This window comes from Mastigoproctus giganteus, chromosome 6 (assembly GCF_048544385.1).
Source record: "Mastigoproctus giganteus isolate SK-2022 chromosome 6, ASM4854438v1, whole genome shotgun sequence".
Taxonomy (NCBI): Eukaryota; Metazoa; Arthropoda; class Arachnida; order Uropygi; family Thelyphonidae; genus Mastigoproctus; species Mastigoproctus giganteus.
The window spans coordinates 71925440-71949629 of record NC_143580.1 but is presented as its reverse complement, the minus strand read 5'-3'; the positions used below and the strand labels follow the sequence as shown (position 1 = coordinate 71949629).

At 38.8% G+C, this 24190-nt stretch overlaps 1 protein-coding gene across 2 annotated transcripts in view; it reads right to left on the bottom strand.

Annotated features, from left to right (window-relative positions):
• The window catches only part of T3dh (Type III alcohol dehydrogenase), a 175307-nt gene that overhangs the window by 23402 nt on the left and 127715 nt on the right, over positions 1–24190 (bottom strand). For both annotated transcript variants that reach the window (XM_090375207.1, XM_090375208.1), the window contains 2 exons: positions 15320–15418; positions 4022–4100 (listed from right to left, as the gene is read on the bottom strand). In XM_090375207.1, coding sequence (XP_090231333.1) covers positions 4022–4100; positions 15320–15418 — 178 coding nt within the window. The remainder of the gene's footprint in view (positions 1–4021; positions 4101–15319; positions 15419–24190) is intronic.

Below are 24190 nucleotides of genomic sequence, written 5' to 3'. Positions count from 1 at the left end.
GCATTAGCAACTAAGGCCATATTGCTCCGGGGATATGCGGTGGTCATTCCCTGACCTTTCCGCATTCTCCATATTTGGTGGGCACAGGCTCGAACCCCGGTCTAATCAAGAAGCGTGTGCTACGCACTGCTGCTCCTGCCCACCTGGCTACGGAGGCGCAAGTAACAATGTGTACTTCGTCCATGTTGAAGTGATATATTGTGACTCCAGCTGTCCGTTTGGTTTTATGCTTGAATTGAACAACGCAATTGAAGTTTGGGGTTGTTGTTTAGTTTTTAGGAGCATTAGCAACTAAGGCCATATGCTCCGGGGATATGTGGTGGTCATTCCCTGACCTTTCCGCATCCTCCGTATTTTGTGGGCATGGGCTCGAACCCCGGTCTAATCAAGAAGCATGTGCTACGCACTGCTGATCCTGCCCACCTGGCTATGGAGGCGCCTATCGAAGTTTGGGATGCTGACACTCTCGTCTAACCAAGTCTCAGATAGCAACAAGATTTGGCATTGCTGTGTGACACTGCCGGTGAGGTTGGTGTGGTGCACCTGTAGGCTTTAGCAGTTGAGTGATAGAACTGAGAGTTCCTTCCTATCATGGATGAATTCAAGCAAGCTGTCCTGTCTTGTTTGTAACCAATTAGTTGTGAGCCTGTAAAACTAATTTTGTAGATCGATGGTGGATGTAATGTTTCTCAGGTCACGGTAAAATCTCTTATCGCCGGTCGGCGAGACAATGTAAAGTCCACTGATGTTGATTACGTATAACAGAGAGATATAGACCAGCTGCTGTTTATGCCCCTTTTTGTACTCGGAAACCACTGTATTGAATGTGTCACCTTGTGACTTGTGTACAAGCCAGTAAGAGAGGAAAGTGATTTCTTTTGGCACTGATTGTGTGGTTGTTGTTCAATGTTATACCCGTGGTTCATCTTGCAAGCAGAATGACTGCGGGATTGATGTTGTTTGCTTGCACGTATCTCGCCACCTCCTTGCGAACTAACTTTCTGATCTTAGGCAAGGTTGCAAATTCAAGCTACAATGGTATCTGTTGCTCTTCTTTGTATTTGTCTTTGATAATTTACATACGGCACCATTAGTGAACCCATCAGTAATGTCCACATTGGTAGTGACGATATATAGCTTTCCAATGATTAGTGGAAGCTCATAGGGTAATCAGCCAGTGTCAATAATCAACATTTTATAGTTTCTGGTGAATGGTTCCTCTTGCTCTGCATTTGTGTAACTTACAAAGATGTATTTTGCAACTGATTCCCCTTTCTCCTCTGTGGCACTGAAGATTATTTCATAAGTAGAGTCATATACTGTTTGGGCAGAGGCGATTGACTTCCTCCCAATCGCAGAAATGTGACCCAATAAGTTCTTGCTCATTCTGAGCTAATTTAGCTCCATTACCGATTATGTGCCAGTTATACGATTATATAGTTGATTGAGCTTGTAGTATTTGAGGACCTACCAGAGAGTGGGGCAGCGATACACTGCCTTTTCTGTTTTTTTTTTTTTTTTTTTTTGTAAACCCCAAACACAAGAGGTATTAGAACCTATAGTACTTAGTACCGTGCTTGGGTTGGAGGTTGAGAAGATGAAAGATGATATTTGTTGACTGTAATTTTCAGGAAATAGGTATGAAGGAAGGTTGTTCAAGAAAACGGCAGTTGAATCCATAAAAGGGTAACATAAGCCAGAATATCACCAGTGGATCGACACTGACGGAATCCATACTGGCCATTGTTGATCAGACTGGTTTCTAGGTAGTTTAAGAGTTGGCGATTAATTGATTTCTCCATTACTTTAGAAAGAGTAGAAGTAATTGCGATGTGACGATAATTGGATGGGAGGGATTTGTCATCCTTTTTAGGATCTGGCTGGATATGAGAAAATTTTCAAGCAGAAGGAAAAACACCTTTGGAATAAGAAAGCGAAAAAAGGTGGCATAGAATAGAAGTAAGTTCAGGAGCACAGGTTTTAAGAACAAGTGGAGAAATACCATCGGGACCTGGAGCTTTCTTACCATCAAGATTCGTCAAAATCCTTCTGACATCCTTTTGACGGAAGACCACAGGAGGCATTGAATGGAGTGTGTTGGGAATGGTGGGAGGTGTTTTACCAAGATCATTAATACATGAGTTGGAAGAAAAATGGGATGCTAGCAGGTCAGCTTTATCCTTGGCTGAAGTGACAACAGAACCATCTGGTTTGGACAGAGGTGGGAGCAGAGATGGGCAAAAGTTGCAGACAATAGCTTTGGCAAGAGATCAGAATACTCGGCTACCATTAGGGCAAGAAGCAAGTTTTCTACTCTTAGCCTGTTCAAACTCTAGTTTGGACTGATTAATAACTGCTTTACAATTGTTGCGAGATTTGGTGTAGGCAGAAAATGAAACTGAAGAATTAGAAACAAGCCAATTATGATATGCAACATTCTTCTCTTGAACAGCCTTAGCACATTTATTGGAAAACCAAGGTTTAGATAAAGGAAGAGATTTTAAAGTGGAGTGTGGGATAAAGGATTCCATTCCTGCAAGAATAATTTTACTGACATGATCTGAGCAAACATTGGCATCAGAAGTTTTGAAACAGTAATCCGACCAAGGTAAAGAAGAAAAGAAGTTTCGCAGGTCATCCCATTTTGCATTCTTGTAATGCCAAACAACATGAGGTTCGGAGAAGCCATGAGATAAAGGTTCTGTTGGAGAAGAGACAATCACCAAGTTGTGATCTGAAGTGCCTAAAGGACCTCTCACTTCGACCGTGTACTTAGAAGGGTTGTTTGTGAGAAAAAGATCAAGCATATTGGCTGTATGATTAGGATTGTCCGGTATTCTTGTAGGTAAATGAACAATCTGTGCAAGGTCATTAGTAATTGCAAAAGCCTCAGCATCTCGACCAGCTGGGTCGGTGTGACTAGAAAATGGAAGCCAGCTGGAGTTGTGAACATTAAAATCACCTCACTGTTAGGAAAGTTGGACTGGAGAAAGTCAAGTTGCAAAGAGAGGAAGTGAAAGAGCTCCAAGTGATTAGTGGAGTTGGGAGAACGGTAGAGACAACAGATGAATTTGACACAATGAGGTAGAGAGATTTTAAGCCAGAGAAGATCAAAGAGAGGAGATTCCAGATTGCCAAATCTCTGACAGGAAATATCAGAACTGACATATGCACAAGTACCACCTTTGAGGCGAAAGGAATCATACAGCAAATAATTTGGGCATCTGAGATGAGCAGTAGTTGAATCAACCGATAACTGAGATTCTGTCCGAAAAAGTACATGGGGTTTGGCAGACTGAAAGTGGAAATGAATGGACATCGTTGAGATTAGAATTGAGACCACGTATATTTGTGAAATGAATTAGGAAGTGCTTGGGAGGTTTAGATCTGTTTGCAGATAAGCTTGCTCTATTAGTTTGACAATTCATTGTGTATTCAATAGTAAGAAAAAGTGGGTGGGACATGCTGTATGAAGTAATGAATTTTTGGATATGGTGTACACATGGTCAGAATATACCCAGATCCTTGACATAAAGTGGCCTCGACAATGCTCCCCACATACACAATACTCGGACTCCCTCCAGTCACTATCTGGCAGAGTAGAGGTAGCAAGCTTATACACTAGCTGATCCGGAAGCCTCCTGGAGAGTTACCAATAGGTTCGGTCCAGTGTAATAACTAGCGCCCGGCCTGCGAACACCGTTTTAGAGCTGTACCCTCGAAATGTAAGGAATATTGGATTTCGCCACGATGTTCATCATAACCTCAAAAGTCATCAATCATACTGCATGATGGAAGAGATATTGCCCATTCCATTTGCATGTAGAGGTTTTCGTCATAATCTTCACAATCACCTGGTCTGTAGATTACTCCTACTCGCAAGTATGCAGTATACGTTCTACAACTAGCCAATGCAAGCATGCCTACATTGGCTCAAAATATATTACACCAACTTGGAATGTCTATTAAAAAATTTTAAATAAAATACAGAGCAGAATATTTCATATGCATTCAAACTTACAATAATAGGGTAGTCAGTTCTGTAGTCTTTAGCTTTGTAGTTCTTTACCTGTCCAGAGATGGGATATGACATTCCATGACTGAAATGAAATATCATTACAAATGTTAATAAACTACGTTATTGATAAATACAGGGTGACCGTAAATGATGTTTCCGATTTTGATATTTTTTAATTCAGGATTACTTGAAGCTAAACTCATGAAACACATACCAGCTGAAAGACCAATTCAATGTTTTTTTTTTAAAATTGGCACTCGACTGCCAGTTTTGCATTCTACCTGCTATGCAGCGCTACATTCGCCAGAATGGCAAAATGGTGGCCGCGCCAGAGAAAGCATTGTGTGTTAGCATTTCATGCAACAAAATCTGGAATTCTTTTTGTGGGATTATGTGAAGGACGTGTACATCCCTCCACTACCAACAACACTGCAGGAGCTGAAGGCATGGATCACAGAGGCCTTTGGTAAAATTGATCATGATATGAAGCACACTGTGTGGCAGGGGATTAAATATTGCTATGACATCATTTGAGTTACTCATGGTGCCCACATTGAACTTTATCAATGATTTTATGTACCTTCATAAAACTTATTGAATTGATTATTATTAAATTACAGTTGCTCAGAGCGAAACGGATACAAAAATATAGATTGTGACAAGTTTAATAATAGGAAATATACATATATTAGATTAGATACATATCTAATCTAATCTATTTATCTATAGGAAATATACATATATTAGATTAGATACATATCTAATCTAATCTATGTATCTAATCTAATATATGTATATTTCCTATTATTAAACTTGTCACAATCTATATTTTTGTATCCATTTCGCTCTGAGCAACTGTAATTTAATAATAATAATGAATCCAGAGCGCACAGGCCTCTTTAATCTTATTGAATTGATCTTTCAACCAGTATGTGTTTCATGGTATAGCTTGAAGTAATTCTGAATAAAAAAATATCAAAATCAGAAACATCATTTACAGACACCCTGTATATGCTAATAAATTTACTTCAGATTTTAGCATTAGCATTAGTAGAGGCATATGATGCAAGAAAGCAAGCTTATCAGCCAAAAAAAAAAAAAAAAAAAAAAAAAAACCACTCCCATTTCACCCCTCCATTCGTTCCAAATACCTGTCCAGCTCAGCCTTATATTTATTTAGGCTATCAACTTCCACAACAAAGGATGGAAGTCTGTTCCACCAACCAACTACCCACTGGCTAAAGGCAAACTTCCGCACATCTACATCTGTCGTTCCTCAATTTGAATTTATGCCCTCTCAGGTGATTATTCTGAACAAGAGGAAAAATCCCATCTGCATTGAGAATGCTCAAACCATTCAAGGCTTTATACACCTCAATCAGATCACCTCGCAGGTGCCTAGTCTCCAGACACTGTAATTTGCAAAATTTAAACCTTTCTTCGTAAGAGCAACCCTTTGTTCCATTCACTAATCTTGTTGCCCTTCTCTATATTTGTTCCAACAGCTCTACATCCTTCTTAAAATGAGGCCTCCAGACCTGTAAACAGTACTCAAGGTGTGGCCTGACCACTTGTACAAGGGGATAATCACCTCCTTATCCCTGCTAGAAAAATTCCTGTATATCACTGACAAGACACTATGAGCTACTCTTGCAGACCAACTGCACTGCTCAGAAAACTTCATATCTGCCTTCATAATTACCCCCAGGTCATTTTCGTTCTCTACCACTTTCAGTGCAGTACAACAGAGTTGATATTTCATTCTGGGGTTACTGCTTCCCATATGTAGTACTTTACATTTTTCAATGTTAAACTTCATTTGCCACCTCTCAGCCCATCTGCTCAACTTTTCTAGATCCTGTTGCAGCAGCATACAGTCATTAGTGTCCTTAACAACCCTGCCAACCTTCATATCATCTGCAAACTTGGACATTAAGCTTGATATACCATCATCAATATCATTTATAAATACAGAAAACAACAATGGACCCAACACTGAACCTGAGGGACTCAACTAATAACATTAGTCCACGATGAGCAGTGTCCATTGATTACCACTCTCTGTCTTCTCCCACTCAACCATCCCTTTATCAGCAATTTGACTCCAAGCAATTTGCCTGCAATGTCACACTGATCCAATTTGTTCAGCAGTCTTCCATGTTGATACTATTTACAATCGTTGCATTCTGCGTAAAAAAAAAAAAAAAAAACAATTTTAATTATACAGCTTCACTTGCAAGCAATAAAACAATACTATGTGTGTATGTATGCGGATGTACTTGTTTTGGGTGGCACCTAGATGTTTAGTCGAACTCCACCTTGCAAAATCTGTGTTGAGAGAGAGAGAGAAACTGTCTACACTCTACAGCGATCAACACCCTGTCAATCACTGCCCATTTCTAGGCTTGAGTAGTTGTGCCTGCTTCTATCATCTAGTGCTGCTGCACTAATTTGTCGTCCAGTGGAAGGAGTGCAATACCAAAGGACAGGAGCCCTCAGGCTGCCCAACCCGAGAGGAAAAAAAAATAATAATAAATAAATAAATAATAAAAAAAATAAAATAAAATAAAAGTAAATAAATAAAATAAAATAAATAAATAAATGAATAAAAAAAAAATAATAATAATAGTAATAATAAAAAAAAAATTGAAATAAAATAAAAATATGTATAGTTAATACCATTATATACATTGAATGTTGCTACTAATTTAAGAACACAACAGTTAGTTTCTAAGTTAACAGCTGTTTGACCTAGTAAGGTAGAAATATAAGTTCATGAATACATCACTCTACTGTCCACTTCTAGAGTTAGTAAACAAGTTGCGTCTTCTTTTAAACACCTTGTCAGAAAAGGATTGGAATGCTGCAAAGCTCTTGGCATCTTGAATCAAAATATCGAGGTTGTCAGTCCTAATAGGTTGAGTGCTGTTAAATAGTTCTTGTCTGAAGTCGTCATAAGCCGGGCAGTAAAGCAGAACATGCCTCCAATCTTCTACAGCCCCACAAAAACACAAAGGGTCAGGTTCAAGTCCAAATTTACACAATTTATCCCGTAGTGAACCATGTCCAGTAATTAAATACGACGTTGTCATAGAAGGATAAAACCATCCCATAACTTTCTTATTTACAGCAAATGTTGCATCTTCAATGAACTCCCTGGTAGTGAGTCCTGTTTCACTGGATTGCCATCTGTATTTCCACTTCTCAGTGAATTTTGTCCAAAGATTAATTTTCTCCTGCCGAATGTCCGTGGCCGGATTACTTGCAATGTCGAGGATTTGAGTTGCCAAACCTTTCTTTAAGTTAGAAATCATGCCTCGGTATGCCACATAAAGGTCAATTGGAATACAACCTGAGATCACTTGTAAAGCATTGGTTGATGTCGTTCTGCAGCATCTGTGTGTTGCCAATATCATCTTTCTCTGCAATGATAAGAGTTTGGCCTTCACTGTGACATGAGTAACCCTAGGAAACCATATGGCAGCCACATATACTACAATTGGCAAAAATATAGCCTTATAATATAATGCCAAAGTTTTGTGCTTTATACCCCATTCTGCTCTTGAGAGCCTAATCACATTGGCAGTAAACTTGTTAATCTTTTCAGCTAAGTTCTTTACGTGGGGGATAAAAGAAAATTTGTCATCAATTATGAGACCAAGATATTTATTTTGAGAAACATAAGGAATTTGGACATTGTTAATATGGAGTTTAGGAGGTCTGTTATAATCCAGTTTATTGTTGAAGATCATCATTTTAGTTTTCGTCTGAGAAATTTTTAATTTGTTTATTCTAGACCATTCCAGCAAATCATCCAGGATTTCTTTCCCATGTGTTTCTAGCATAAGTCTTGACCTGCCTGGTATGCACAACGCTAAATCGTTGGCAAATGCTATTTTATTGCAAATTTGACTTTCTTTTAGTAACCACTGGTCTAAAACAGAATTCCAGACTAGAGGCCCAAGGACCGAGCCTTGTGGGCATCCTCTGGAGATGAATTTTGAAAATACCAAGTGTTGTTAGATGACTTTTATCTGCCTATTTGAAAAATAAGATCTCATAACCTGATATAGTAAATCATCACATTCTGCCTCTCGAAGTGACCTGAGGGCGCTCTCCCACCAGAGTGTGTCGAAAGCGCCCTCAAAGTCGTTAAAAACAACCATCATGTATTTTTTGTCTGTAGTTTTGCATAGATTCACCAAATTTCTGATGGCATCTTCAGTGGAGGAGCCTTTTTTAAAGCCGAATTGTGAATTAGAACTCATATTACTTGCAGCCAAAACCTTCTGCATCCTAGGCGCCAATAATCTCTCATAAAGCTTTCCAAGATTTCCTAGAAGGGATATTGGGCGATATGCCTTGGGATCCATTGCCAATTTTCCAGGCTTTCTGAGCATCTTTACTAATGCAATCTTCCAAAAATTTGGAAAAGTCCCCTCTAATAGGCATTTGTTGAAAACATTCAACAATATATGTGGAAAATATTGGTGAAATCTTTTGATTGCCACATTTTCAACTAAGTCCATTCCAGGACATTTTGACTGATTGATTTTAGAAATTGCAAGTGCAAGTTCATCTAGACTAAATAGTTCTGTGTCATTTGATCCCTTGTAAGATCCGTTAACGAACCTTATGTGAGCTTGTTCGGTTGTGTCTTGCTCTGGGTGATCATCAGGGAAAAGTCTCTCTATAATAGCTTCAACCGTGGAGAGCCAATCAGTAGTCAGACTTCCGTTAGAGTAAACAGAACTATATATCTCAGGAGTTGCAAGTTTGTCACGACAAATTTTGTATATTAATCCCCATGGGTCAGAATGTTATCATATCACGATATGATAATATGATAACAGTATCAAAAGCCTTTCTAAAGATCCAAATATATGATATTATTATTATTATTAGCCATATGGTGCAAGGAAGCCTGAGGCTTATGCTGCACCAGCCAAAAAAAAAAAAAAAATTGTGAATTACCCTGGAGAGAGAGAGAGAGAAGTAGAAGGGAATCACCAAGAAAGAGAAGAATGATGATATCCAGCTCAGGACCCTGGGTGTGCCAAGCCCATACACACCAGATGTCAGCCCCTGGGGTTCTTAAGCCTTTATTCGTAAGAGCATGGGCCAGTTAAGGGGAAACCTTGTTTGACCAATTTGACTGGTTACTACAATGTATCTCAAATTCACAAAGGGGGATCAGCTTCTGTTGCAGAGAAAATAGAAAATACAGCTTAACTTCTGTTGCAGAGAAAATAATGGAGTCACTGGTTAAAGAAGTAATGAAGGACCAACTAGACAGGTATGCAAATATAATACAGTCACTGCATGGATTTGTTAAGGGGCAATCTTGTTTGACCAATTTGATTGGATACTATGATGCAGTACCAAAGGAACTGGATGCAAAGATAATTTCTAAATCATATACAGTACTTGGATTTCAGGAAAGCTTTTGATATTGTTGCATATAAAATACCACTGTACAAATTAGAGCAGTGTGGCATTAAGGGCATGTTGCTGCTATGGATAAAGGGATAGTTGAGTGGGAGAAGACAGAGAATGGTAATTAATGAACATTTCTCTTCATGGACTAATGTTATTAGTGGAATCCCCAAAGGTTTGGTGCTGGGCACATTGTTGTTTTCTGTATTTATTAATAATATTGATGAAGGCATATCGGGTTTAATGTCCAAGTTTGCAAATGATACAAAGATTGGCAAGGTGGTTAATGACAGTATGCTACTGCAAGAGGATCTAGAAAAGTTAGGCAGATGGGCTGAGAAATGGCAACTGAAATTTAACATTAATGTCGCAATCACGGTTTAATATTCTCATAATAATGAGATAGTTTATTGCTCCCATAATTTCCAGATCTGTTTGTGGCTTAGAGCTTTGCATATTTGTGCAGCATAAGCCTTAGGCTTCCTTGCACCATATGGCCATTACTAATACTATTTTGACATTGGATCACAATATTAATTAAAATAAGGGGACCCATGCACATCCTGCTGTGGAATCCACAGTTCTATTCGGTATGACAGGGAGTGAATGGGATACTTGCTGTGTTACACCCTCTCCCTCTTTTATCTACATGGTTTGTCCCATGTTTTTATTACAGTTGACAAAGAAGCACTTGGACTCTTTTCTTTGAAAGCTATTATGTGTTTTATCACTTTTATTATGCATTGTATTCTTAGTTTTACTACTTTTTAATTATACCAAAAGCTAAACACTAATTTTTTTAATACACCAAGATCTATAAAAAATATTACTTTATTTTTATTTTCACTAAACTGACTAAACATCAGATTTAACAAAGTTAGTTCTTGCTAAAACTAACTAAAACAATCATTCTGGCAAGAATTCTAAAGGAATATCTGTTTTAAGTGTCTTAGCTCATGGAATTTCCTCATATAAAATTAGAAATTAAATAAATTTAGGTCTCTCATTACACAGACATGCAGAGGCATATACACAATGCATATACACAATGGTGTCTTGGTATGTATTCATTGTGTGCATGCAGCCATGAATGTACATCATATGCACACATTCATTGTATGTGCATTGGGTACACGCACGGACGCACATGCATGCACACACACACACACTAGCAGATTTCCCCTTTTTTTCTTTCGCATCATAATATTTAGGCAACTGTGAACTGTGGTATATAGTTCAAATAACTCAGCCATGGATACTTTTTTTTTTTCCACACACACAAATATTTCTTTGCCTTTATCTTGGAAAATAAATGGCAAGTTTTCATCCAGCCAAACTGTACCTAATTTTAACACCAAGCTTGGAGCCTTCTTATTCTTTTAAATTTCTGACAGCTTGAAGTTTGGTATGTTAAAAATATTCAAACACAAATGGCCCAATAACTAATTAAAGTGAAGTGAACAATTATTGTTCTACTATAAAGAAAAACAAAAATTCTACTACAGATACCAAACACTTAAAAATCTTTTTAACATTAAGAAATTACATAAAAATTCAAGGCTCACTTTATAAAATATACACTACCTTCCACAACATGTACTGGAACACTAAATGGAAAAAAAAAAAAAAACATCAGGTTACAAAAAAAAAAGGAATTTTGATCCATTTAGGGTTTAAACACATCAATGTGGCCAATTCTTTTACAAGTTTTTGGTAAGCATGGACTTCAATCTTGTCATACTCGTCCAACAAAAAACAGCAGTGGCTAGTTCTCTACTTAAACTAGGACACCTCTCTCCAAAGACTTGCCACAAATGCAGTTAAGGAAGAACTGTTCAAGAATGTCACTACAGACAGCTGCATTCATGGATTTATCAATGACAGCTAATGGACCAAGTCCAAACTATGCACGGCGCCTCCGTAGCCAGGTGGGAAGGAGCAGCAGTGCATAGCACACGCTTCTTGATTAGACCGGGGTTCGAGCCCGTCACCACCAAATATGGAGGATGCGGAAAGGTCAGGGAATGACCACCGCATATCCCGGAGCAATATGGCCTTAGTTGCTAATGCTCCTAAAAACCAAAACAACAACATCCAAACTATGCACATCAGACTCATACCATCACACTATCATCAAGCTTCATTATTGATGCAAAACAAATTGGATAAACTACTATTTGGACACTGACCACATCAAAGTGCATCCACCTCATGCTTGGATTGTGTAGCATGATTCATCATTCCACATCATATTTGGCCACTCTGTAACTTCCAATGCTTCTGTTCTCTGCACCAGGACAAGCAGTGATGCACTACTGGGATTCATATTCAGCTGAAGTTGATGGCTTTAGCTTAAAAGCAGCTGAGCAAACATAGTAACTCATTTTATGAAGCATTTTACTGATGATGATGGGTCTGACAGCTTGAAGTTTTATATGTTAAAAATATTCAAACACAAATGGCCCAATAACTAATTAAAGTGAAGTGAACAATTATAAAGAAAAACAAAAATTCTACTACAGATACCAAACACTTAAAAATCTTTTTAACATTAAGAAATTACATAAAAATTCAAGGCTCACTTTGTAAATCTTTATAAAATATACACTACCTTCCACAACAGGTACTGGAATACTAAATGGGTAAAAAAAAAAAAAAACATCAGGTTACAAAAAAAAAAGGAATTTTTAATATCAAGTATGATCCATTTAGGGTTTAAACACATCAATACGTACATACGTAAATCGACGTTAATGTCTCCGAAGCTCATTAAGAGTGCCTCTTTGATTTCCCCTCACCATCAACTGTGGCCTTGCATCCAGTTCCTTTGTATGTTGTAAAGTTCCCTGGTACACGCAGGTACCACGACCCTTCACGGCACGCGCATACGAAAATCGATATGCGCACGCGCATTTTTTTTTTTTTTTTTTTTTTACTTTGTTGCGACTTCCAGGGTTTCTCCTATCGAAGCGCATACAAAAATCACACATCACGCGTATATAAATGGACGCGCATGTCCTAAATGGACATACAAAAATCGACATACGCACGCGCATACGTAAATCGACATGTGCACGCGCATACGTAAATAGGCATGCGCACACGTAATGGGCATGCGCATACGTAAATCGACGTGCGCCGCTCATGCGTAAATCGCGAACGGCGATTTACGCATGTCGATTTTCGTATGCGCACACAAAAATCGACATGCGCACGCGCATGCGTAAATCGACGTGCGCACGCGCATTCGTAAATCGCCGTTCGCGATTTACGTATGTCGATTTTTGTATACAAAAATTGGCATGCGCACGCGCATACAGAAATCGATATGGACATGCGCACGCGCATACAGAAATCGATATGGACATGCGCACGCACATACCTAAATGGACGTGCGCACGCGCATACCAAAATCGACATGCGCACGCACATTCGTAAATGGACATGCGCACGCGCATTCGTAAATGGACATGCGCACGCGCATTCGTAAATCGATATGCGCACGCGCCATGTAAATCGACATGCGCACGCGCATACATAAATCGACGTGCGCACGCGCATAAATAAATTGACGTGCGCACACGCATGCGTAAATCGCCGTGCGCGATTTACGCATGCAGTATGTCGATTTACGTGTCGGAAATAAATAAATAATAAATAAATAAATAACTGTGCAGCTGGAGGATCCCTCAACCCGGACTGAGATCAGCTCCGACCCTTATAGCCAACCATAACAGACTAGCCCTCAGCGACCGCTTCCTCCCCAAGCAGATGCTTATCACAGTACAAGCAATCAAAGGCGACCTCTACAAATTTGTCAAGGACCGCAAATACCGGAGGGAGATCCTTGATGACCTACACCCAATCAGGCAAACTGCACAGTAATGTGGCAGTATAATAAATGTAAAAATGATGTCTGTATAATATTGTACATAATGTCAAAAATACTGTATAACATTTTTATGAATATTGTGAATAAGTTAACTGAAACGTATTATATTGTTGGCCCTGGGGGATGAACCCGAACTTCGATGTGGGCCCCGTCCTCAAGGCCTTGGTACACCAGCCAATGTGAAGCCCCTGGCATTCCTGCCGTGAAGGGTAAAATTGTATACATCCTTTGTACACAATAAAGATTATTTATTTATTTATTTATTTATTAAATCGCCGTGCGCGATTTACGCATGCAGTATGTCGATTTACGTGTCGGAAATCGACATACGATTTACGTATGTCGATTTTTGTATACAAAAATCGGCATGCGCACGCGCATACCAAAATCGACATGCGCACGCGCATACGTAAATCGACGTGCGCACGCGCACACGTAAATGGACATGCGCACGCGCACACGTAAATCGACATGCGCACGCGCATACATAAATCGACGTGCGCACGCGCATACATAAATCGACGTGCGCACGCGCATACGTAAATCGACGTGCGCACGCGCATACGTAAATCGACGTGCGCACGCGCATACGTAAATTGACGTGCGCACATGCATGCGTAAATGTGCGCACACGCATGCGTAAATCGCCGTGCGCGATTTACGTATGTCGATTTTTGTATACAAAAATTGGCATGTGCACGCGCATACAGAAATCGATATGGACATGCGCATACCTAAATGGACGTGCGCACGCGCATCCATAAGTCGACATGCGCACGCGCATCCATAAGTCGACATGCGCACGCGCATACCAAAATCGACATGCGCACGCACATACGTAAATGGACATGCGCACGCACAACGTAAATCGACATGCGCACGCGCACACGTAAATCGACATGCGCATGTCGGCTGCGCACATTTTTTTTGTACTTTTGTTGTGCCTCCAGGGTTTCCCCGCCGAACTACATCGGCATACAAAAATCAGACATGCGTACGCGTATACAAAAATCGACATGCGCACGCGCATACAGAAATCGATATGGAGATGCGCATACCTAAATGGACGTGCGCACGCGCATACATAAATCGACATGCGCACGCGCATACATAAATCTACATGCGCACGCGCATACATAAATCTACATGCGCACGCGCATACATAAATCAACACATGCGTAAATCGACATGCGCGATTTACGTATATCGATTTTTGTATGCGCACGCGCATACAAAAATTGACATGCGCACGCGCATACCGAAATCGATATGGACATGCACACGCGCATACCTAAATGGACGTGCGCACGCGCATACATAAATCGACATGCGCACGCGCATACGTAAATGGACATGCGCACGCGCATACATAAATCGACATGCGCACGCACATACGTAAATGGGCATGCGCACGCGCACACGTAAATCGGCATGCGCACATTTTTTTGTACTTTTGTTGTGCCTCCAGGGTTTCCCCGCCGAAGCTACATCGGCATACAAAAATCAGACATGCGTACGCATACAAAAATCGGCATGCGCATACATAAATGGACATGCGCAGGCGCATAATGATTGACAAACTGATTGATATAAAATGTAGTTTGACACTTGGAGATCTCTAAAAATATCAAAGAGACATCTATAAACTAACTTTATGCACAGCAGTGATGGTAGTACAAATTTTTTTGGTATTCCACTTTAATAATAATTCACTTTTTAATAGACAGATTAGGCGTCATTATTTGTGTACACTCACAACTTGTTGCTTAAAAAAAAAAAAAAAAACTAATTTTGTTTTGAAACAGAAAATTAGCAAATATTCTGAAGATATTCTGATGACACCTCCTACATTATAACAAGATGCATTCATTTAAACATTAGAATAACCAGGTTAGCATTAAAGGTTAAAGTTAAAAATGATATGTTTTGTTTAAATAAATATAAAGAAATACTTTAAAAATTTTATTTTTTACCAAAGATGTACTCCAGCATTTCCAAAACCCACACCAGCAAAAGTACTTGCTAAATGAATCATTGATCTTGCTTCTATGTCATCTGGGGAACTGACAGCTCTATTCCATGGTAAAAAAATAAAAATTACATTTTTTAACTAGTAATCTATTGTTAAATAGATTTGTCAATCTGTTTGTCGATCTAAAAAATTAACTAGTAATTTTTTAGTAATAACTAGTAATAATTTAATTAGTAATAACCTAATTTATTGTAAATAAAGGGTTTTTTTTTTTTTTTTTTTTTTTTTAAACTGTGCAACTCTCTATTGTGTTCAATGCAGTATATATGAACAGTTAAACAAGTAGCAGATTGTTGTTTTATGGAAACATACTTATCTGCATAATGCATGCAGAAATACTTATCTGCATAAATGCACGCTAAAAATATGGCACTTTATATTAAGATTACATAACAAAAAAATACCCAGTACAATTAAGAATATTTTTATATAAAATTGGATAGCTTATTAACAAATATACCTGATATATTTATCAGGTATATTTGTTATACTTGGATATATACTTGACAAATATACTTGGATTTAGCATCAACTTATAATTACAAAAAACTATAAACACAATAATTTTGGGATCTATGCTACCACTACTTCTTCATCCAATGATGCATGCAGAAGTGGTAGCATATATACTATACTGCTGAAACTATTTAGACACCTCCAGGATTTGGAAAAAATGAATCATACCCATCATCCATTGCTGCAACTAGGTATAAAAGCAGCTATTTGCTTTTATACCTATTAATATTGATCATGCTTAGTAAGCAGATCAATTTAAGCACTGAGCTTAGCAATTTCCAATGGGTGATTCATCAAAGGATGTCATATTAGCCATCAATCTATTCATGCCATTGTGGCAAGGCTACAACACCCTACATCAGTGGTGGCTGGTTGAGTAAAATCCAAAAATGCAATTACACTAAATATAGCAGCAAGTTAGTTTCCAATTATGCACTCAATGGTGAGAATCACCAGTGTTGCTAGGCCTACCTATCCATAAAATCACAGTTGAATGACAAATAATAATTATTTTGTGTAATTTCATGGGTTGTTATGCTTATTTGATAAATAACTTTCTTTTTATTTACTGAAGGCATTACTAAATACAATAAATACGTAAATTATTGAATGGAACTGAATTTTATCTGCTGTCAGAGCTCACTCCCCTGCTGCCTCTGCTATGCACTTTTCCATCAGTGATCCCAGATAGCATACTGCTTGAATTTACTGCAAAAATACTGGCTGTCAGAGATAGTTCTCCTTCTGCTCATCACAGGAACATGTTTCCCAGAAATGTTCTGCAGCCCACATTGGCAATGACAAAGTGATCTGATGCTGATAAACATGACAGGAAGTTAGGTTCCTGTTATGTGCTTAGTAGACGGAGTCACTTGTGTTGCTATACCTACTTGTCTATCTGATCACAGCTGATTAACAATAATAATTATTTTGGGATGGTATGCTTATTTGATAAAATGAAATTTCTTTTTCATTTTATCAAATGAAAAAGAAATTTCATGATGGCAGATAAAACTGGGACATTGCTGAGCTCTCATGGCTCAGCAATGTCTCATAAATTACTGAATGGAACTGAATTTTATATGCCATGAGAGCTCAGCAATGTCCCAGTTTTATCTGCCACGAGAGCTCAGCAATGCATTCCCCAGTAATGTTCCCTCAATGTGCCGTTGGGACTTATTGCACAAATACCTACTGTTGGAGAGATGGTTTGCCTTCTGCATTTCTTACAACCGTGGCTCACAGAAGTTTTTTGTAACCCACATTGTAACCCTCTTTTCATTTTCAATTGGGGCTGTTTTACATGTGAAAGTCAGCCATGCTTCCTTCTTGCTATTACAGCTGGCTTTCCCTCTACGTGTAAGAGCATTGTTTCCGTAAATTTTTGCAGCCCATTGCACTTGTTAGTAATGGCATAGTGAAGTATCAAATTTTTACCAATGGCATAAGAGGATACCTACCTTAGCATGTAAGCTGACTTGGCATATAAGTTGAACTCTATGTTTTTCCTTGAAAATTTGTGCTTAATCATATATTTGTCATATAAGTTAACAACCCATTATTTTAACAATCATCTTTTACATTTCATATAGTGTATTTTACAGTGGAATCTACAATAAGAACCACTGTCTACTTTTTAATTCGATTATTTCTACTCTTTCTTTTAAGAGTTCATATTGTGACATTTTATTACATTACTCAGTGACGGATTAAGGCACGGGCTAGCAGGGCTCTTGCCCGGGCCTGCTAGCCCGTATATAAAATAATATATTTTTTTGGCACTCCTTTGTAAAGGGGATGCCAAAAAATCTTTCTGCCCTGGGCAGGAAAATACCTTGGGATGGCATGACATTACTACAGAGTAAACTGTTAAGAAAGCAGTAAGTGTATACAAGTACAATACTGTCTTGTGTAGCAGGTCACAAAACCAAACTACAAGCACTGGAAAAGATGTTACATGTGTACATGCAAGGCTTTACTCATGTGATTGAGTCATTCCTTGTTAGCATTAGTAGAGACTTATGATGCAAGAAAGCAAGCTTATGCAGCATCAGCCAACAAAAAAAAAAAAAAAAAAAAAACCCTTCCCATTTCACCCATCCATTCACTCCAAAAGTTTGTCCAGTTCTTTCCTTGAATTTATTTATGATAGCAACTTCCACAACAGCGGATGGAAGTTTGTCCGGCAATCAACTACCTGCTGGCTAAAGGCAAATTTCTGCACATCTATTCTATAACTGTTTTTTATCCATTTAAGTTTATGTCCCCTCAGGTTCGTAATCTGAGCAAGAGGAAGAATCTCATCAGCAATCCTGCTCAAACCATTCAAGACCTTTTTGGTACTGTACTCCAAATTGATTTTCTCTGAAAACAATTTCATAATAGGGAAGGGCCTTTGCTATAAGAAACGGATTTTAATTTACTTTTTGAAAACTTGAAAAGTAAACCCGAACATGGAATTTCTGATGAATTACATAAACTGTTTTTGTCTGATGAAGACAATAAACAGGTTTTTGGGTTTTAAAAGGTGAGCAACACTATATTTTTGTAGAAAAATATATGTAATAAATTGTAAACATACTGGTATTAATTATGTCTTTCAAACCCAAGGCACATGCATTTAGTTGAAGTATATAAAGTATATACTTCAACCTTAAAAATTAGCCTTAAAATTTTAGATGCTTTTTTTAGTGATCCAAAGGTTGACTTATGTACTGGAATATACAGTGGCCTTTAAACTTTTGTTGCTTTATGTGGGGTATCCCCTTGAACCATTGGTAAAAATTTAAAGCAGTAGATAAGCCTGACATTCAAACCAGGGTTTTTTGTCCAAAAAGTCATTTGTGCTTTCCTGTGGCTGATATGACTTGCAAGATGTTGACTGGAATTTGTAGGTTGGCCACTCACACTAGCAAGACAGGATTTCTTGGATGACTGTTTTCAACATTAATGGATGGCCACTAACATGAGCATCCTCAATGAAAGTCCATTGCTCCCTTGCAAAATCGTAATAAGAAATCTTAACAGTACTAACAAAACTGGTTATTTGCAACTTGTCAGCCCACTGGACAATCTCTGAACCACTATCTGTAGAAGAGAGTTTGAACTACAACATACCACTTCCATTTATTTTCCAACTTTAGAATTAGCATTAATAGAGGCATTTGATGCAAGAAAGCAAGCTTATGCAGTATCAGCCAAAAAAAAAAAAAAAAGAAAAAACCACTTCACCCCTCTGTTCGTTTGAAATACCTGTCCAGCTGAGCCTTAAACTTATTTGAGCTATCAACTTCCACGACAAGGGATGGAAGTCTGTTCCACCAACCAACCACCCGCTGGCTAAAGGCAAAGTTCCGCACGTCTATCCTACATCTGTCTTTCCTCAATTTGAATTTATGCCCTCTCAGGTGATTATTCTGAGCAAGAGGCAGAATCCCATCAGCATTGAGCATGCTCAAACCATTCAAGGCTTTATACACCTCTATGAGATTACCTCGCTGGTGCCTAGTCTCCAGACACTGTAATTTCCAAAACTTAATCCTTTCTTCGTAAGAGCATCCCTTTGTTCCATTCACTAATCTTGTTGCCCTTCTCTGTACTCGTTCCAGCAGCTCTACATCCTTCTTGAAACGAGGCCTCCAGACCTGTATACAGTACTCTAGGTGTGGCCTGACCATTGCCTTATACAAGGGAATAATCACCTCCTTATCCCTGCTAGAAAAATTCCTATATATCATTGACAATACACCATGAGCTACTCTTGCAGCCCATCTGCACTGCTCAGATAACTTCATATCTGCCTGCACAACCACCCCTAGGTCCCTTTCATTCGCTACCACTGTCAGTGTAGTACCACAGAGTTGATATGTTGCTCTGGGGTTGCTGTTTCCCATATGTAGTACTTTACATTTGTCAATGTTAAACTTCATTTGCCACCTCTCAGCCCATCTGCTCAACCTTTCCAGATCCTGTTGCAGCAGCATAGTGTCAGTAGTGTCCTTGACAACCCTGCCAACCGCTGTTTCGTCTGCAAACTTGGACATTAAGCTTGATATACCATCATCAATATCATTTATAAATACAGAAAACAATAATGGTCCACGATGAGCAGTGTCCATTGATTACCACTCTCTGTCTTCTCCCCCTCAACTACCCCTTTATCCATAGCAGCAATTTGCCTCCAATGCCACACTGCTCCAATTTGTGCAGCAGTCTTCCATGTGCAACAGAATCAAAAGCCTTTCTAAGATTCAAGTATATAATATCAAAGTTATTCCCTGCATCCAGTTCTTTTGTGACTGCATCATAGTATCCAATCAAATTGGTCAGGCAAGACTTCCCCTTAACAAAACCATGCTGCGTCCGAGCTATAACTGAAGTCTTGTCTAGATGATCCTGCAGTGCTTCTTTAACCAGTGCCTCCATTAATTTTCCTGGAACAGAAGTTAAACTCACAGGTCTATAATTACTTGTGTCAGCCTTTGATCCTCCTTTGTGAATTGGGGTCACATTTGCACATCTCCAGTCTGTGGGTACCTCCCCTGAGTCCAAGGAAGCTCTCATAATTATGGCTAAGGGTTTCACTTACTTCCTTTGCTGCCTCCTTTATTATAACTGGATAGATCCCGTCCACCCCAGGTGCCTTTCTTGTGTTTATCTTCAACAATTTCTCCTCCACTTTACTCTCAGTTATTACAAGATTCTCTAGCTTACTATCAGAGTTGAATACACCTCTGGCATTCCCCTCGCTGAATAACTCCTCATGTGTGAATGTCGATGCAAAATATTCATTTAGTTTGTTAGCTACCTGAGCAGGATCATCAACAGTTGACCCATCGATATCAAGTGGACCAATCTGATTCATCCCCTTCCTTCTAGAGTTTTCATAAGTAAAGAACTCTTTGCTGTTTTTCTTTGCATCCCTTGCCAAAGATTTCTCGTAATCTGCCTTCGCCTGCCTAACCTCCTTTGTAACTTGGTTACAGATCAACTTGTATCTATCATAGGCTTCTGTGTCACGTGTTAATTTGTAAGTATCCCATGCATTTTTCTTCTCTGCCATATGCCTCATTAGTTCATCTGACATCCATTTAGGCCTAAACCTTGAACAATATTACTTAGTTGGTATGTAAAGCCTAGTAGCTTCCAAGGTAAGTTCTTTGAATGCTTCCCATTTTGAATTTGCTGTTGGTAACATCATCAGTTGGTCTCACTGTATAGAATTTAAATACTGTCTCAGTCCATCGTAGTCGCCTTTACGAAAGCAATAACCCTTCCCTTTACCCCTTATGGTAGTTACCTCTTTGAGTAAATCCCACTTCACCACACTGTGATCACTGCCACCTAGTGGTTCCTTTATCTGCAGATTCTTAATGCATGAAGAATCACTACTGATAATCAAATCAAGAGTATTGCTCCCTCTAGTTGCCTCCCGAACATGCTGATGTAGAAAACAATCATCCAATAAATCCACAAAAGCCTTGCTAGTGTGTGAGTGACCAGCCCCTCAAATTCCAGTCAATATCTGGGAAATTAAAATCCCCCATTATAAGACTCTCTGATTTACTGGCCCACTCTATTTCCCTGTACAGTTTCTTATTATACTCATCAGAGTCATTAGGCCTATAGCTCACTCCTACTCTCAATTTTGATCTCAAAATGCTTATGTCACACAAAACTGACTCGACACTGCACTGTCCAGCGATGTCCACTGGCTTCACTTCCTTGGATTTTATGTGTTTCTTAACTAATACCATAACCCCTCCTCCCTTCCTATCCTGTCTATCCTTTCTGTAGACGTTGTACTCCAGAAATTCCAGTGCTGCATTCCTTATATCTGTGTGACACCACGTCTCTGATATCCCAACAATATCTGCCTTTGATGTTTTGAGCAATACCTCAAATTCATCAAATTTATTTACTAAACTCCTAGCATTGGTGTACACGCAAGTATACATGCACCTGTTTCTATTCTTAGCTACCCTAACACAACCCATGTGTTTACTTGTACCGCAATGACTCCCAGCAGTCTCTGAAATATCCTGCATCTTGTTTTTCAGGCTTCTGCTCATTCCAATAGAAGCAGTGCAAGAATCTCTTTCACCTCTGCCAGTGGCTACTGTTAATCTATTAGTCTTTGTCTCCCCCCAAGCTAGCAGTTTTCCGACCCACCTAACACTGCCTCGATAGCATCAGCAAATATTCTTGCACCCTTTCTATTTAAGTGTATCCCATCCCTGTAGAAGCAGTCTCTCCTGTTAACAAGTACAGTCCATGCTGAAAAAAATTCTACCCCTTGAGCCTTGCACAATCTTTCCAGGGCCGAATTGATCGACAAGGCTCTCATCATATACTCCCTCCTATTGTGTCTGGGCAGAATTGCAGACACTTTCAAATTCAACCCTAATTCACGGCTTTTTTTCAACAGTGACCTGTACTTGTAAAGTAATTCTGCCGGTCTCCTACTCTTGATATCATTAGTGCCAACGTGTACAACTATATCACCTTTTGTGCCTACAACGTCATCAACCTTTGCCCCTGGCAGACACACCCTGGTCCTGTTCCACCTATCCTTTTTACAAAGCATGTTCCCTGTTTCCCTGACAATAGAGTCACCAACAACTATTACTTCCTATGGGACCAGCACATTCTGCCCTGGGGGTTGCCGCTGTGTTGTGTGATGACCAAGTGCAAGCTCTGGCGTTGATGTGGGCAGCTGAGAGCTTAATGGGCCCCTCAATTTAGTTCCTTCGAGGGCATCCACCCTGTCCTTGAAGCTCTCATATAGGCCCATAACAACGCTGAGTTGTTGCCTGATTTCGATACACTCCTTGCATCGCGCACACACAAAGACATCCCCCATGGCAATATCATGTCCTGTACCTGAATGCTCCACAACATAATGCAAGCAGTGCATTTTAAAAGGCTGTGATTTAGAAGGCAACTGCCCCCCTCAGTTCTCCTCTGAGCCACAGTACTTCCATTAGTTTGAGCCTTTTGCTTTGCTGCTCTGGTCTGAGTCATGATTTCTATTAATTTCAATAAAATTTCAATTTCAGTTCAAAATTATAACCCTAAACTTGTATCCCAACACAGTTATAACGGTATATATATTTTTCAGTGTCAAGTATTAATTATCTACGAGTTCCCTTTATAACTTCCATATCAGTTATGTATTAATTAATTATGTTAAGTTTGTAATCTAAGTCGTTATATGTATTTATTTAAAAGTACAATTTAATTGACAACGAAGTTCAACAAGTTTAATAGATTCTACCGATCAACTTACAATATTATAACCTATACTATACTAACGCTATCTATGACAAAGGCGACAAGTTACGAACGGTAAATCTACGGACACTTAAGTATTAATTAACTTTCAAATCTCGCTGTCTCAATTCAGAATAAACTAACGATCCTTACTAGGTCTATAAGCTACTTACAGAAAATAATTTGGTGTAAAAAATATTCAATAAAGCGGCTAAATATGGCTAAAAAACTTCTTGTTCAGCGGAGTTGCAACTTGTAACACATGGATTTGATATCCTTACCGATACTTTTAAGCAATTACAAGGCCGAGTAAAGAATAAATACACCAGATTAATCAGAAAATTACAAAATAATGCTATACTACTAAATTTAAATCAAAAGTTTTAGAAAAACAATAATTTCAAATCAATAAATAAGAAAAATCTACTTAGCGGCTTTGAACACGTCTGGCTCCTACTAGCCTCGTCAGCAAACTTATCGAACATGACTGCAACAGTACCAGTCTGGGAACTTTAATGTTGCACCTCATATGCTTTAATGCAGCAAAATGCAAAATTTTGCACTTAGGGAAGAGCAACCGCAAAATAACTTATACATTTGGTGGGGTTGAATTAAAAACATTAGAGGAAGACTGGGATCTGAGAATTATGATACAGGTGGATATGAAGTTTTCTGACCACTGTAAACAGGCAACCAGAAAAGCCCATGGTGTCCTAATGATTTTTCGAATAATAGCCTATAGAGATAGGAAGGTCAAGTTCCTATTGTATAGGAGAATTGTAACACCACAATTGGAATACTGTGTCAAAGTATGGAGACCTTAACGAAAAAAGACATCAAGCTTCTTGAAAGAGGTTCAAAGATGAACAACCTGAATGGTTAGATTGGCAAAAGGGCAACCATACAAGGAAAGACTTCAATTATGTGGGCTACAGATCTTGGCAACCATGGCACTTAGAGGGGACTTTATTGAGGTCTATAGGGCTCTGAGAGGGATACTAAAATATGAATGAATGCAGAATTT